The sequence below is a fragment of the Halichoerus grypus genome, chromosome 6 (assembly GCF_964656455.1).
Source record: "Halichoerus grypus chromosome 6, mHalGry1.hap1.1, whole genome shotgun sequence".
NCBI lineage: Eukaryota > Metazoa > Chordata > Mammalia > Carnivora > Phocidae > Halichoerus > Halichoerus grypus.
In genome coordinates, this window is record NC_135717.1 from 165364325 (window position 1) to 165381532 (window position 17208).

A 17208-nucleotide genomic window follows, 5' to 3' on the forward strand; every position below is an offset into this window, starting at 1 on the left:
GCAGGGGCCTAACAAGTGCTAGAAATAAACCAATACGAGCACAAACAAATAAAACGCAGCCCATTAACTCAGTTCCTTGCATTCAAGTGCTCCCATCCCAGTCCTGACCTTGGCCCATATACTCTGCTCTGCCCCAGGATCCCAATCCTTGGGCCAGCAAGCACCTTGGGAGCCTCCCCTTCCACAGATGATATTGGGAGATTTAACACCACGATTATACTATTGTTGTTATTGGCTTCAGAACCCCACCAGCACTCTGGCAGGTCCTAGCTGGGACAGAATAAATGGGATTTCCCAGCTACAGCACTACAATTAGTGACCACCTGTTCCAGGGAGTTTGCTGAGTTACACTTCTCCAAGAGAGACTTGTAGCTTTACATGTATATTGCAGGTTGCGTTTCTGGGGAAAAGGACTCTGATATGGAAGTCAGCCTGCAAGAGGTTAGTTTAGGGAGTGGTCTTGGGAAAGGCATCTGAAAAGGGAAGGTGAGAGGACAGGCAGAGGGAGAAATCCAGCTGTGACTGGGTTGTCACAGCTGACCCTGCAAGATTCCACTTTCCCCAGGAAGGGGGTGTGGCCAGAGGCATGTGACTCTTCACCTGTGGCCCTACCCCAAGGGGCTGCACTCCCAGGAGCTGGAGTCAAAGTCCTTTACTCCCGAAGGGGAATGTGGGCACTCACTGCACACAGCCACTTCGCCTCTCCAGCAAGTCAGAGCACGATGACCACCTCCCCCGTGATGCCCTCCCAGCTGCCTTCTCCAATCCCCTCCAGGAGATGTGGTAACTCTCAGTCTTGCTCATCTCTTTATTTCCAGAGCCCAGCATACCAGCGACACCCAGCAGAGATGCAATAAGTCTGCTGAATAAACACATCACTGAATACTGGACATAAGTGTGAAAATGTGAGTATCACAGAATTATTTCTTAAAAATTGTCCCCCAGCGGTGCCTGGGTGGCTCAGTCAGTTGAGCGTTTGACTCCTGACTTCGGTTCAGGTCATGATCTCAGGGTCATGGGATCGAGCCCCATGTTGGGCTCTGTGCTGGGCATGGAGTCTGCCTGGGATTCTCGCTCTCCCTCTGCCCCTCCCCGCAATTAAAAAAAAAACAAAACAAAAAACCTGTCCCCAAGGAGTTCAATGCAGTCAGAAAAACAAGCAGAAATGATGGGGGAACTTGAGAGGAGATGCACACAGAAGCATACGTATGTGCACTCTGGTCTCAACCCTGGTCTCAACCCTGCATGCCTTCAAGCTTCAGTTTCCTTGTGACTTGAAAGGACAGATCCCAACATTCTATGAAGAAGAGACCGGAGCGGAGACACACTCAGTTTCAACGGTTTTGCTAAATGACGTCTTTCTTAGTGTCATTACTGACACGGGAAAGGAAAGTAAGTTTTGATCCTGACAAGGGAAAGAGCCTGAGGGTCAGAGTGCCTCCCCCATGATATGCTGAGGACTTTTTTTCCAGTTAGCCTAGAGCTAAGAGTCCCCTCCCACCTCCCACCCCCCTGAAAGAAGCAGGCAGAGACTGGAGTAGGTGAGGAATTTACTCTTCTGTCCATGGAATATCCTGTGATTTATGAAAATGCAGTGATTTTATATCACTGAGTAGTATTTCACCTTCATAGGATAAGGAGCTCCAGAGAAGCAGGAGGAGAGATTTTAAACACGGAAGCCAGAATGCAATTTTAAAAAGAAAACTAAGAAATAAAGAAAAAAAACTCACTCCCAAATTTATCTCTCATTGCATTTGTCTAATATAGAGAAGAACTTGTGAGAATGCAATTTTAAGGGAGACATCTGGAAGGGGGATTAAAATAAAAGCCCAAGATTTGTGCTAACTTGTCACTTCCCTCATGCATCCATGCCAGAGTCAAGTAACACCAACTGGGCTCACAATTCCCCACCACGTAATCTCATACACCTTGAGGCAGTGACAAGAACTACAGTGATGGCTAAGAAAAAACTAACTAGACAAGAAGGAATGTCTTATAAAGTCAAACTTATATACCTCCTTAAAGTGGTAAACCACAACATTAATGAAAGCAAAAGCCATAAGAACATTTTCCAACACTATAATCAATACCCATCTCCACCCACTCAAAGGCCCTTCTCGGCAATCAAAGCATCATTGGATTAAAAAAAAAACCCGAAACTGATAAATGCAGGTAAGTCAACACTCAATTACCTGTATACCAAATATACACATTTGACATTTATCTCTTACAAAGCATCCTAAATTGGGTTCTTCCTATAAACACCAACATGACCTCTTCATTTACTAAAGAAACGCAAACCAACTCCAGTTTGATTCGAACATGCTTCAAATGCCAGTAGAGTTGATACTTAACTAGACTTGTAACTCCTTGTCCATTTCACCAGCATGACCTCATTAAATGCGGGCCTCACATTAAAAAAAAAAAAATAGAATCATTCTTCTTGGCATGACAACACCTTCAAAGATACCAGGAAGAAATGGGGCTACAATTACCTTTGAATTTGTGGAACACGGCCCATAGCTCCGCAATGTCGGTCGCAAAGGTGATATCCGTGTCGAGGACAATGACCCTCTCCAGGCTGGCGGGAAGAGTCTTGGTCAGGACGAGCTTCATCAGACCATAAATGCCAGAGTAGTGTTTGTTGGGGATCCAGGACACTTCAGACTACACCAGGCAGGGAAGAGGAGCAGAAAAAAGAAAAAAGAAAAAAAAAAAAAAAGAATCATTACATTCATTTTATTGCCTAAACATTATAAACAGTGCCTGGGACATAAAAAAGCATTCAATAAAAATTTGCTGAGTAAATGAAAATTTTCTTAAAGATTTATTTATGTAATTTATGGTTTGGCATGTGAAGTTTATTGGAAGAAAATGCATCTGAATCAAGGGATAGGAAAAGCAATATTTGTGAAATAACTATTATTTGCAGAAGCTATGCTCAGATTTTTTTTAAATAAAATTTTTATTATAGAAATTATATAGGCTCACTGGAGAAAAGAGGACTATGTTACAAAAGAATAAAAGTATAAAAATTGGATCATACTCTATTTTTTTTTTTCAAATAGTATCTAATTGTTCCAAGGTAGATCTATTTGTTTCAATCATATTCTGTTTGTCATTGAAGACTGCTACCTTAGTGGCCTCATTCAAGCTTATGCTTATCTATTTTTTTTTGAGCTGTAATTGAAGCAATTAGTGTTGCTCTGTCTCCTGGTTCTCAAGCACACAAGAAGGACTTGGTCAGAGGCTACGCAAAACTCTTCACTGGGGAACAAGAGAAGACACACCCACAGAGAGTAATGAACGGCCTACGGAGAGTCAGCACTGAAATCCACGATGTAACAGGACACCAAGGTCCCACAAGTGGGTACATCTGTCAGCAAGTCACACATCTCGGTACCACTTGGTACCCAAAGGCAAGGCTGAAAATAATACATACTAGTATGCTGAAAGCTCTCAAAGGTACAGGTCATATATGAAAGTAACCATGGGTATGGGCTCCATCCTAGCTGCTCCGGGGAGCTGCCATCTGTCCAAGCCAAAGCACACTTATTTTCAAGAAGTTAACACTGATAATGGAACTCTTCAGCGGAAAATGTGGCTGCCTTATTGAAATTCCAAAAAACATTCACCCCTTTTGTCCTTATAAGTCCATTCTGAGGACACTGTTCTAAAAAAAGTCACATTTAAAAACGAGAAACCAGTTTTATTCCCAAAGATGTTCATCACCATGTTATAAAAGAAACAATCCAAATGCCCTGAAACTGGACAGTTAATTAAAACATGCTTTTTTAAATCCAATAGCATGAGCAATCTAGAGCTATGAGCAATCTAGATTAAGATGTACTAAAAAAAAAAAATCTTGCATGTGATGTTAAAAGAAAAAAGGTAAGTTTTAAAATTTCTTTTGCTTAATAACCTCTACGTATAATCAAACAACATGAAAACACATCCATCCCAATTTATGCTGAGAAAGAAGAAATAGAAGCATGGAATCATAATACTAATAGTGGTCATTTTGGGGATGATGGGTCCCTCCTCTAGATAAATAGATATGTATACACCCACACACCACACATATGTATTTTATCACACTTTTCAACTTTTTAAAATGAGCAACTACTATCATTGTAAAGAAAAACCAAGCATCGCATTCTTTTTAAACATACCAATATCGGTGATGGTGGGAAAAACAGGGACACAGACACTGCCTTAGGAAAGCTATGACAAAGGACCCCCGTGGTAACTCACACGATCCAGCCCGTCCCTGAAAACCACTCCGTGTTCTGTGTTCATCTTCAGTTTACTTGAAAATACCATGTCAGCTACTCCTTATCCTCTCAATACATGTGCAATTTTGACTGGTGGAGGGGGGGAAGAAAAAACATAAACCGGTGGACAAAACTGTTCATCACGTGTCAGTCTCAGGAGAAGAACCTTGAACTCTGTCTGTTGTCCCCATCACCGTGTTCCCGCGCAGCATGGAGGAAGGAAAGCAGAGACAAAAGCCAAAATCTGAACCCCAGCCCCATACAAGGCATTGGTCTTTCTAAGCCCCAGTTTCTTTCCCTATAAAAAGGAGACGATGCTTCCATTGCATGGTTTGTGGAAAAATCAAAGGAGATGGAAGGATGCGAGGGTTGAGCCCACAGAAGCTCCCACCCTTCTCCTGACTCCCCCTCAGTGTGTTAAGTGTTTGCTTCATACTGAAGGGGGTGCGGTGTGCGGCACAGTGTTAAACCTTGGGTTCTGGAGTCAGGCACAGGTGGATTCAGATTCCCGTGTCACTTAATGGCTGCGTCACCTTGGACAAGTTCGTCCGGCCTTTCTGAGTTTCTGTCGTCTATGAAAGGCAGTTACTTGTACTGCGTGTTGGACTGTCGGGGTGGGTGGAAACAGCACACCCAAACTGGGTGATCTGAGGAAAATGGGACAATAAAAGAACTATTGACTGAAACGGACGCGTAGGACCAGCAGCAAGGAACCGTGTTGCACCTGGGAAGACGTATGAATAAGCCACAAGGCAGGAGCCGCGAACTTCGGTGAAGGGCCACGGCCGACTTGTGGCAACTTCACGGGCCGGAGCAGGGAGGCCTCTCACTCAGCCTCTCTCCCCTCCTGCCCACCCCTCTCCCGCTGGGGCACCCCTCAGTACAAACCCAACTGGACACAGAGGGAATGTGATCTCAACCTGTCACCGAACTGAACGAATGATGGCAAGACCACAGCTCAAGGCCAATGCTGAACCACCATGCTATCTGTGAGGTGGGCGAGTGGGCGAACGGAAGGATGGACAGCTGGGTAGATGGGCAAATGGCACAGGAAGGTGAGTGATTTGTCTACAATCCCTCAGTGGGTAAGATGCAAAGCGATAGTCAGAATCGGCCAAGGGAAGGTTTGCCTTCCTTCCCCAAGCCACATCATCCCTCCTTTCGAGCTAGCATCCTGACGCGCCATCAGCTTAGATCTGAGGGCCGGGGGCTCCTTGAGTTAAGGGCCTCCAGTGGGCTTTAAAAAACTCTTCTTCATGAAAGCTCCAGCCTTTGGAACTCAGCTCAGCTGCTCCTCTCCCCTGAGGATGTGCCTGAACTGAAGCTTGGCAATCATGGGTCCACGCGGCAGAGCTGTGCTATTTAATCAGACCTTTGATTAACTTATTCATCTATTTTGGTTACCATCAAAGCAGGAGAGCTTGGTGAAGAATGAACACCAGAGCGTTGGGTTGAGCCATCTAATTAGATTGCCCTGACTCTCAGCTTTATTTTTAACACACATGTGAGGCACTCAGATGCATCACCGAACAGTAGGACGACAGGAATAAATTAATCTCAACATGAGCCCAGGCCGGAATGTCGCCCCAAGTCCCCGACTTAATACATAATCAATTAAGTCAGAGTGTTCAATTAGAGGTAAAGGAAGCATTCGGACGAGTTTGTATTCAGAGAGAAAACCCCAGAAAGAAAACCGAGGAATCTATGGGGGGAAAGAACGTGTGGTAAGAAGCAGATACATTTATTAGAAATGGCCCTCTCTCTTAGAAGTACAATATAATATGTCCCCCACCCCTGCCTTAGTCTAATCCTGCTCTTCTTTCGAGCCTCAGCTTAGAAGGCACCCCCCGCCCCCGCCCCAGTCGCCACCTCCCCAGGGCCCCAGGCTGGGCAGGGGCTCCTTGAGCAAGCTGCCTCCCTTCCTCTAGCACAGCATGCTCTCACGCTGTGTCTAATTTTCCATGTCTCTCGCCAGCTCTGGGCTGGAAGTCCCTGAAGCAGGGACAATGTCATTTTTGCTGTGGTAACAACATAGTCATTACTCAAAAAATGTATGATGAACGTGCATGACTGCAGAGCTGACCAGGCCTAGGGTTTAAATCCTACCTTTGACGTTTTCTGCAACCAGCAGCAGAAACATCCGTAACTGCTGTAGCCCAGGGTCGGTCCGGTGCAATGGGAGAGGTGTGCCTTGTCGAGCCCCAACGCCCGCGCTTTAGCACCAGTTCCATCATTTTGCCTCTGTGAGGCTTTGTTTTCTCATCTGCAAAATGGGGGCTTGGAACACTCACTTTGCAATACTGCTGGGAGAATGGCAAGGCATCCAGCCTGATGCTGGGTGCCCAGCCGGCCTCTGCAAAGGCCACTTCGCTTCTCCCAGTGAAGGTCTGTCAGCACTGTGGAGGCTCAGATGATTCGGGATGTTGAGCTTGATAAGAGCAGGAAATGATGCTACCTTTGATAGTAAAGGGGAAGTCAGGAATGAAGATGGTTTTGTCGGAGGAAAAGAAGTCACTCATCACCTCTCCCTATATTCCTAGATTATTTTTTTAAGATTTTTATTTTATTTATTTATTTGAGAGACAGAGAGACAGAGATCGAGGAGGGGCAGATGGAGAGGGACAAGCAGACTGAGTGTGGGGCCTGAGTGGGGACTCGATCCCATGACCCCAAGACCTTGACCTGAGCCAAAATCAAGAGTCGGATGCTCAACCGACTGAGCCACCCAGGTGTCATAGAATTTTTTTTTATGATTATTTACTTATTTTAGAGAGAGGAAGGGAGGGAGGGAGAGAGAGAGAGAGAACACAGCAGGAGGGAGAGAGGGAGAGAGAATCTTAAGCAAACTCCCTGCTGAGCACGAAGCTCGATGGGGGCTCAATCTCATGGCTCTGAGGTCATGACCTGAGCTGAAACCAGGAGTGGGTGGCTTAACCAACTGCACCACCCAGGTGTTTCTCTTACAGAGATAACAAAATCACAAACTGAGATCTTGGAAACTCAAAGCCTCCTCTGGTAGATCTCCAAGTTGGACTGTACACCTTTGGTTTTAGGAAGAAAAACCTACTAACATAAAATATACAAACAAACCAAAAGAAAAAAAAACCTTCCACCAGAGTGGGTGGAAATGTTCACCCATGCAACCTTTGGGACAGTGTCTTGGGACAACCCTTACTGGTATCGAATCTCATTCCCACCCTGCAATAAACTTCAGTCCAATCAGGGACATCAAGTCATGGGGTCAACAGAGGGAAGACCATCCTCAGAGGCATACTGCAGATACCTGGAGGGTCTGACCCCCCGGAGTAGCCTGTAAGATGACAACACCTGGTGAAGCAATAACCTAGCATGTTCTTCATCACTATAAACACACCAAAGGGTTTATGTAATTAAAACAATAATAAAAAAGAAAGTTAGGTTTCTTTTAATGGACAATTATCCTTGCAATGGCTGTTAATCATTCTAAGCGGCATGTTCTAATTTAATTAGCAAAAATGCAGTTGTGCCCAAGAATACTACCTAACGCACTTACACAAAGGAGCATAAGCAATCCCAGGTTTTAAGGGTTTCTTTGCAGAGTAGGAAGCAGGGGATGCTCCCAAGGGAAAAGTCACCTTCCCCAAACTGCCAGTTCCTTGGCAGACAGACCCCAAGGGGAGTTTCTATGAAGTGCTGCAGGGGATTTTAGGGTTCATCTGATGCCGGGTGGTCCACAGAGAAGTTACTCAGAAAACCTGGCCAGGGTAGTAACGTGAGCATGGAAGGATGTGAAGGAAGGTGATGTCTCAACATGATGCCAGGTTTCCCACCTCTGACAGACAAGGCAAAGACAGGAAGAGGGGCTGGTTTTATCAAGGAATGGTGTGCATTTCTTCTTGAAGATGCTGACTTTCAAGAGGCACCAGGATGCCCCAGTAATGAGAACAATAGAAAATATCGTCTAGCATTTCCTGAGCTCCTCCTGGGTGCCAGGCATTGCGTTAGGAGCATTCTGCTGACTACTTCAGTGACCACCCCCGGCCCCGCGAGGCCCCGAGTCTACAGGTCAGGGACTACTACCCCAGTGCACAAAGTTTAGGGAATGAGGACCCAAGTCCTTCCTTATCTCATCTCTCAGTCCCCAGCCCGAACCATGGGGAAATGATGAGATGTGTCTCTCCTCCCTTCCCACTGCCCCGGTCCCAGGCGTGCTCCCCACCCCTCTGGGTTCCTGCATCATCATAACTGAGCCCGTCTCCATCTAAACCTTCATTCACCAGGAAGCAGCTTTTCATGGCAATTAGGTACGAAGGCCTCAGAGTTTCATATTCCCAGCTTCCGAGTCTCTCTGGGCCTGAATTTTCTCATCTGTATAATAGGAATATTAGTAGCATATCCTGCTCTCTTCCTAGGGAGTTATTTTATTTATAGTCTGTAAGCTTTCCTTCATCATCCTGGAAATATTTATTGCTCAAAATAGATTTCTCACCCATATCAACATTTTCCTGTGGATTACAAATCACCTTGACACATTTTTAAAAATTAAAAAAGAAGTCGTCCTTGCTACAGAATGTTCGAAAAGTCATTTGCCTTTTATGTTGTTTCTGAGTGGTCGTCTTGGCAACCAACCTGTATGTTCAACACATAATTGTTAAGAAAGGAGGGTGAGGAGCTCGGATGAGGCGGGGACTCTGGGAGACGACACGGAGGAGGGCCGTGGAACAGGCTTGAGCTCGGGAGTCTGACTGGCCAGATTCCAAATCCAGCTCCACCATCAGACTGGCAAGCTCATTTCTCAAAGCCTCCACCTCGTCACCCATAGAGTAGGGAAAATGACACATATCACTCAAGGTTTGGGAACATATCCAATGAGGCAGGAGAACTACGGGGGCCCGGCACAGTGCCTGCCTCATGCTAAGGGCTCAATTTTTAAAATACAAGCTTTTAAGCCAATTCACAGTGTGCACTCTGGAGTCTGCCTGCCTGGGTTTGAATCCTGGCTCTGTCACTTACTAAGGTCATTTCGGGCAAATCATGAAACCTCCACGTACCTCACTTTTCTCCTCTGTAAAATGGGCATCTTTACAGTGCGTACTCCATAGGATTGTGAGAATTCTGGTGCTATGTGTTGGCTATTGTTGTTCATTGTTAATATTACAAAGATATTTAAAGCAACAGAAAAGATGAGATTCACATCTACAAGATAGAGTCACATGCATTTGTATTTACCCTCGCGAGAAAAAAAAAATCCACTTTAGCTCAGTTGGGATCGTTTAAATAAGCATTTCTAGAACACTTAATGTGGGCCAGGTACCAAGGAGAGGCTAGGGACCAGAGTCCACGATGAATAAAACATAGCTAATGCTCTTGACGAGTCTGTGGTCTGCTAGATATTCATTATCCGCTCCTGCATAACAAGCTATCTCAAAACAGCAGCTTAAAACAGTAATATGTATTATCTCACAGTTTTGGTGTCAGGGATTTGGGAGCACATAAGCTGGGTGGGTCCAGCTCAGGACTTCTCATGAGGTTGTAGTCAAGATGGCAGCTGAAGCTGCAGACACCTGGATGCTTGGGATCTGCTTCTAAAAGGGCTCCCTCATACACATGTGGCACTTGATGCCAGCTCTCCAGAGGAAGCCTCAGCTCCTTGCCACACGGACCATCTGGTAGGGCAGCTTGAATGTCTTTACAATGTGGAAGTTGGCTTCTCCCAGCGGGAGTGATCAAGAGAGAGCAAGAGAGAAAGTAGGGTGTCTTTTACGGCTTGGCCTCAGAAATGACATGGCGTCATTTCTGTAAAGTCTTCTCGGTTCTACAGGTCAGCCCTATGCAACATGGTTAGGGACCGGACGAGAGTGTGAATACCAGTAGACAGGGATTACTGGGGGACATCTTCAAAACCAGTTACCGCATCTGTAATTCTAGAATGGTATAAACTGGATTACGATGAATTCCAAGTGTACATACAACAGCAGTAATACAGTTAAAGGAGAGAGTCAGGAGGGAAGGGAGAGTAACCAGTTAGAGATGTTTGGAAGAGATGAGCCTTAAATCTGGTGTTAAAAAATGAGTTGAAAATTGAGTTTCTCAGACACTGAGAGGAAAGCAGAACAGGAGAGATTATCATCAGTGAAGACACAGAGATACCAACCATTGTGTGTGTGTGTGTGTGGGGGGTCTGCAATAGTCTGATACACCTAGGTAAAGCCTGAGTTAGAAATGATGGAGAAAGACATGGAGAGGCAGGAAAGGGTCAAGTGTTGGAGAATACTATATGCCATGCCAAAGAGCACTGGACGATGTCCTAAAGATGGTGGGAAAAACAAAAAGGATTTCACTAGCAAAGAGACGTGACCTCAATATACTCTAGCAACCTGTGGAGGGAAAAGATTAACAGAAGACAGCTCAGAAGCATCAGAACCTTGGAGGATGCCTAGAGAAAATGCAGATTCTCAGGCACCTGAGTGGCTTAGTCGGTTAAGCACTCGACCCTTGATTTCAGCTCAGAGCATGATCTCTAGTTCATGAGATCGAGCACTGTGTCAGGCTCCCCCATTCAGCTTGAGATTCTCTCTCTCCCTCTTCCTCTGTCCCTCACCCCACTCACATTCTCTAAATTATTAATTAATTAATTAATAATGGGGGAGAAAAATGCAGATTCCCAGGATCACACCCAGAGGTTAGGATTCCATCAGGCCTGGGGCGGGGCACAGAAATCTGTATTCTTTTGTTTGTTTGTTTGTTTGTCTGGCAATCCAAGAAATAGACTCTTAACTATATAGAACTGCTGGTTACCAGACGGTGGGTGGGGGAGGGGAATGGGTGAAACAGGTGATAGGGATTCAGGAGTGCACTTGCTGTGATGAGCACCAGGTGTTGTATGGAAGTGCTGAATCACTATAGTGTACACCTGAAATTAATATTACACTGTATGTTAACTAACTGGAATTTAAATAAAAACATTTCAAAAATTAAAAGAAATCTGTATTCTCAGCCACAGCCCCAAGTGGTCCTAAAACAACTGTCCCCAGACTACACCCTAGGACACACTCAGTTAGGAGACACAGTAAGCACCGTATCTCTCAAGGTCTTACTGGCTGGCTCATTTACACTGGATCACCAACCAGCTTACTACTGTTCCGAAACACGACACGAGAGAGCCCAAAACAAGTGTTCCACCTGAACTTGACACAGCGGGATGTACAGGGAGAGAAGGCCTTTCTCAAAGATTAACACGAGAAAGAGCTGATGGAAGATCGGGAATTCTTTAGATAACCCTATACCTCATGGGCAGTTTAGTTTGTGAAGCCAAGGTTTCCTGGCTGTCCTTTTTTAAACCTAGAAATCTCATTTCCATAAAAGCCACACTAGGTCAGCGAGACTGAAATTCTAAGGAACCGTATCAACAGGAGAGCTGAGTTACATATTTCACATCTTCCCACAATGGAAGCTTGGAAGGGAACCTTGTAAGAGCCCCCAGGCTGGTCTTTTCAGGTGACAGCGTTCGACACCAAGCATCAATGAACATTATTCAGAGCTTACAACTCCAGCCTAAAATAACGTAGCTGGCTTCCACCTGAAATATTCATTATTCACAAATCTACTGAGAAACCATCTTCCATAAACATAATTAATTCTGGAGTGATGACAAAGGTAGGATGAATCAGGAGGAATATGAGCATGGATCTATAAACACATTCCTCCTCATATCGGTGGCAACAAAACCCGTGCCTCTCACACCTGACAAGAGGCGTTCTGTATTTAACTCTGTGAAGCTTGGGGGGATTGGTCACCGGAGCGTTTACGGATTGCCTGAACATCCCTCGGTACTTCACATTATGAAATGAACCATTTCAAAGCACTGGGAGTTCTGATTTGTGAACTGGACTGTTACAGTGGTTTAATTTCCGGAAATATAGCTGCCTTCTTAACTAATAGATTTTTCAATGCACTGAGGAGAAAATTGCATTAGCTCCTGCGTAGACTGGACTTAATATTTTTAGAAGCTGCAATTCTTCTTATTACAGGGCACAGTATGTATTTATGGATGTATACTTAGCACAGTTTCTGACACACAGAGGCACTCAATGAATAGTTTTGCAAAAGTAAAACAACACAAGTACACAAGCGATGCTTACTGAGAACTGTTCCTGGGGATGGGGATACGGTGGTGAACCTGCTGCGTTCATTGATCATTCATTCATCCTTTCAAACACCAGAAGGCTGCTTAAAGAGACAAAGCCAATTATTTCAAAAAGCATTATTACAGCATTCAGGATGGCGGTTTATATTAACAGGGGCTGGAGGTGGTAGGGGGATGGGATAAGGAAGGAATGGTTCTGCTGATACCACCCTAGTTCTAAGTGAGATGGTGTGGTGTTTTTATCAGTGTTGGTCATAACCTGTTTATCTGCGCCTGTGTATACAGAAAGTCATCACGGGTGGTCTAGGAGCAAGAATGTGACCCAGAGAGAACACAGGACTTGGGAGTTACAGAGACCAGGACTAACCAGCTAAAACCCACCGCCCCACCCCACCCCACCCCACCCCTACTCTCTCTCACTCTCAACTCCTGCTCAAAGTGCTAAAAATGGAGATAATCATTTTGCTAGTAAGTGCAAGGGGGAAAAAAAAAGACCCTCTTATTTGTTTCCCTGTTACTATATTTCAGCATGCATTCTTAACAAGGCAAAATTGCTTCTTGTGAGGCAAAAAAAAAAAAAAAAAATCTTGGATATTACCATGATTTGTTATTAAAATCTCACAGGGGCAAGGGGGCTGCAATTAGGAAAAAAAATGTACCTAAATAGGCTCTTGGGGAGCAGGTGATAATAAATATTTTTAATGGTTGAGAAACTTTGCTCTACAGGATTATATGACACCATGCTAGGCACAAGCCTGAGAAGTGTACAAAAACACACAAATAAACCAAATACCTGAATCCAGGTATTAGCATCTGCTGTGTCTAGTGGTTCTTCCTGAATTTACTCAGAAGGCAGTTTAATCACAAAACATTACAGGGGTGCCTAGGTGGCTCAGTCGGCTGGGCATCTGCCTTAGGCTTCGGTCATGATCCCAGGGTGCTGGGATCCAGCCCCATGTGGGGCTCCCTGCTCAGCGGGGAGTCTGCCTCTCCCTCTGCCCCTACCCCTGCTCATGCATGCACTCTCTCTCCCACTCCTCCCCCTCTCAAATAAATAAATACAATCTTTAAAAAAAATTACAGCTATCTGTTCTCAACTTCATCTAGAGATTTTAGGGGAATACCTGCCTATGCTCCCCTCCCCCGCCATTCCTTCTCTCCCATTCTTCCTTTACCAAGAACCTTCCAAAAGGCAGCCTCAGAGGCTACAATTAATGAGGCACCATGCTGTTCTGCATTAATAAGGTGCTTTTCATTTTCAGAGGGCTTTGTAATCCTTTGGAGGTGAAGCTCTTGCCTGCGACACTCTCTGGTCCCAGCTTCAGAGATCCACCCCACGGGTCAATTTAACTCTAAATGCACGGGAGGGTAACCCTGAGCGGGTAAAGAGGGTTAAAGGAGGGTGAACCAGAGGTGCCACTTAATTAATTTCTGGTTGGTTTAAAAACTGTTTTCTCTCACAAAACATGGAAGGTGAAACTCTCCTGGTAAAGAGATCCAAAGGAAAGCCTTGTCAATGGCGGTGAGAATGTCTCCTGGCTAACACCCGAAATCACCCTCGTTTACTGGTCATCCCTGAAAAGATGGTGCCTTTACTCAGCATTTGTAATACATCTAACAAACATTAGCCAGGAGTCTTGTTGTAATTTAAAATATTTTCACCTTGACCATGAAGCCTTAGACTGTGGTTATATTGACATTCCCTCTCATAACAGGCCCTTACTATTTATATGAAGGGTTGTCAAGGAAAACAGGTGTTGAGGATAGCTGTCTAACTTGTCCAGATTTAGGACTTATACAGGAGAATGCAGAAGGGAAATGAATGTGACCCTTAGAAAGTACTAGAGAAGATGGTACGTGGCACAAGATAATTCCATTAAGCCTGTACTTTCCACTTGGGGATTTGGTTACTGATCAAAGGAATTCCTAATGCTCTAAAATCCCCCTTCAAAAAAAAAAAAAACAACAAAAAAAACCCCACCTAATTCTGAAAGTGACTCATTTATCTAAACATTCATTGTATGTGCCAAACTCTCTACTAGACGCTAAGGAAAGAGCAGTGAATGTGGAATGCTCCTATTTCTTAGGAGATCACAGATAAAAAAGAAAGAGTGTTATTATATTTATGATAATAACATGTCATTTGTTGAATGTTCACTATGTAACACACACTATAAGCAATTTATAAGTATCTTTTAACTCACACAATAACCCTAAAAGGTAGACATCGAGGAAATCACCCAGTCTTAAAGAATTAGAGGAGCTGGGACTAAATCTCAGATTTGACTCATTCTGAAAATCTTAATCATTTTGGAAACTGACTCAAATAAGATATTCAAATGATCATCAGGCAGTGAAAGCTATAAATGAAGTCTCACCAGAATTCCTGGGGATGGAGCAACAGATTGCATCTAGAAATAGTTAGTACAGCCAGAAAAGGCAAAGGTGACTGAGACATGGAGCTTGAACTTTTAGCACAAAAGAACATTCCAACACAGTCACAGTCAACGCAACCTGTGAAGAGTCGCGTACCTTCCCAGCACAAATGTCTCCCCAACATCTACAAGACTACAAGTGACCAGTAAGATGCTACGAAGAAAACCGTTAACACCAAAACAGAGCAGAAAGGGAAGATTGGAAAGTAGATCCAAAGAGTGTTACAACGAATTCTTTTTTTTTTTTTTTTTTTAAGATTTTATGTATTTATTTGAGAGAGAGAGCAGAGCAAATGAGAGAGAGAGCGCGCGCATGAGCGGGGGTGGAGGGGCAGAGGGAGGAGAAGCAGGTTCCCTGCTGAGCAGGGAGCCCAACTGGGGCTTGATCCCAGGAGGCTGGGATCATGACCTAAGCCGAAGACAGAACTTAACCAACCGAGCCACCCAGGCGCCCCAGGAGTGTTACAATGAATTCTTGATTTCTGTTCCTTAGCACCTAAAGGGAATACCAGAGAAAAATCTCAGCCTCTGATGCTCAGCCTTTATCGGAACCATGCTATCAAGGGCCCAGAGCAAAGGTCAACTTCTCTAGGACACCGATGAAGACCAGCTGGAGGCCAGGTCCAGCACGGGCTGCACAGGAGAATCACCCGATCCCACTACTGGGTCTGCCCCAGAAAAGCTGGTGGTGGGGCCTGGCACTGCTGCTGGTTTGGGTTTGATCAAGAGCCCAAGTGATGCTCATGTGCAATCGAGGGCAGGACCGGGCCATGGCTTTTTGGGTGCTGTTTTGTGTTAGTAAAGCCTATCAAATGATTCTTAGGTGCAACCAAGCCTGAGGTACACAACAGTGGGGGGAAATGAACCAACCAATCAATTCTAACTCCTAGCTGGGAAATCCAGACCCAAATGAACGATGGCATAAGCTCTGTTAACTGGTTCTGTTTTGCGGTTTGCATACACTGCCAAGTTCCTATACAGAGTATTTTTGTCGTTGTCTCTTTTAATTCCCTGGTGTGGGAACATTTAAGCACTCTTGATCTGGAAGCAACATGGCATAAAGAAATGAGCACTGTACTCAGAGTTTGAACACACACGCTAGGAGGTGGGTCAGTTCCCTTCTCTCTCAGATCCTGCACCTGAAAAACAGACAACGCTGCTCGCTTGTCCTGGGAGACTGCAAACCAGAGGATGTATATGGAAGCACCAAGCCGCATGCCTGACAGAATCCGCATTCACAGCTGCTCGTTAGTTCTGAATCTAGAACGACTGCATGACCTGACAAGTAGAACAAAGGCCTGAGCACAGTGAGCAAGCTTGAAACGCTGGTACCTTACCATGTCTGCCACCACTGGTGATTTCCTATCGCTCCTCAATAATGGCTGGTTTTGGAGGGTAGGCCTTATGTATTATGTATATGTAATGTAAAGGCAACAAGCACAGTCTGGGACACAATGTACGTTAGGTAATAACACCATATTAATAATAATAGGGGATGAGAAAGGGGAGTTTCAGCAGCGCTATTATGCCTGTGAATAAGATGTTGATCACCGCTTGCTATTTTCTCTTCAAACATATTATTTAGCCAGTAGTGAGCAGATTTAAAACCCACTGGGGTTCTTGAATTGAGCCTGGCTGAATGGTTAAATCCAATGAAAATATCCTAGTTAGAGGAGGTTTTTAGCAAGGGAGTATATAAAAGGATATTTAACAGGTCAGTTTGTGAAGATGTCCATCTTTCAAAAAGGATAATGGGAATGATGAGGATAATGCATGCACAGCATCTTCGAGTTTACAATGCACTTTCAGATGATTTCATTTGATTCTGAAAATAACTCTGTGAATTAAGCAAGAATTTGTATCCCCACTTTACATACAGGAAACTGAGACTTTAAAACACCATTGTCCAAAGTTACACAGCCAGTAAACGGTAGGGTTGAAACTCACCTCTTGACCTTCAGGAAAAGCGCTTCTATGAGGCCCCCATGTCCTGCTTTGACCTTATCATGGTAAGCAGATGGAACTGATAGACCAAAGTATTGTCCATAGTTGCTCCAGCAAGAAAATGCACAGTTTGACACCTCTGGGCACCCTTTTTTCCCAAAATCACATTGGTGATATGGTGCACACACCAAAGGATGAAAACTTGAAAAATTCCAAGTTCTCTTTGTGTAGAAATAATTCTGCCTTGCTTCCCATGTTTCAATTAGAGAAGAAAGAGAATCTGGCCTTTTAGTGTCCCAAATGAGGTAAGAAAGTGAGGAATGGACATCACCATGGGGTCCACAGGTAATGTGTCCAGAACAGGCAACATCTGGGTATTGCTTATGTGACACATGACTGAGAATAAAAAGACATAAATCCACTTGGTTGA

At 44.5% G+C, this 17208-nt stretch overlaps 1 protein-coding gene across 4 annotated transcripts in view; it reads right to left on the minus strand.

Moving 5' to 3' along the window:
* The window catches only part of LARGE1 (LARGE xylosyl- and glucuronyltransferase 1), a 522085-nt gene that overhangs the window by 217663 nt on the left and 287214 nt on the right, over positions 1 to 17208 (minus strand). For all 4 annotated transcript variants that reach the window (XM_036093490.2, XM_036093487.2, XM_036093489.2 and 1 more), the window contains exon 6: positions 2496 to 2667. In XM_036093490.2, the coding sequence (XP_035949383.1) occupies positions 2496 to 2667 (172 nt within the window). The remainder of the gene's footprint in view (positions 1 to 2495; positions 2668 to 17208) is intronic.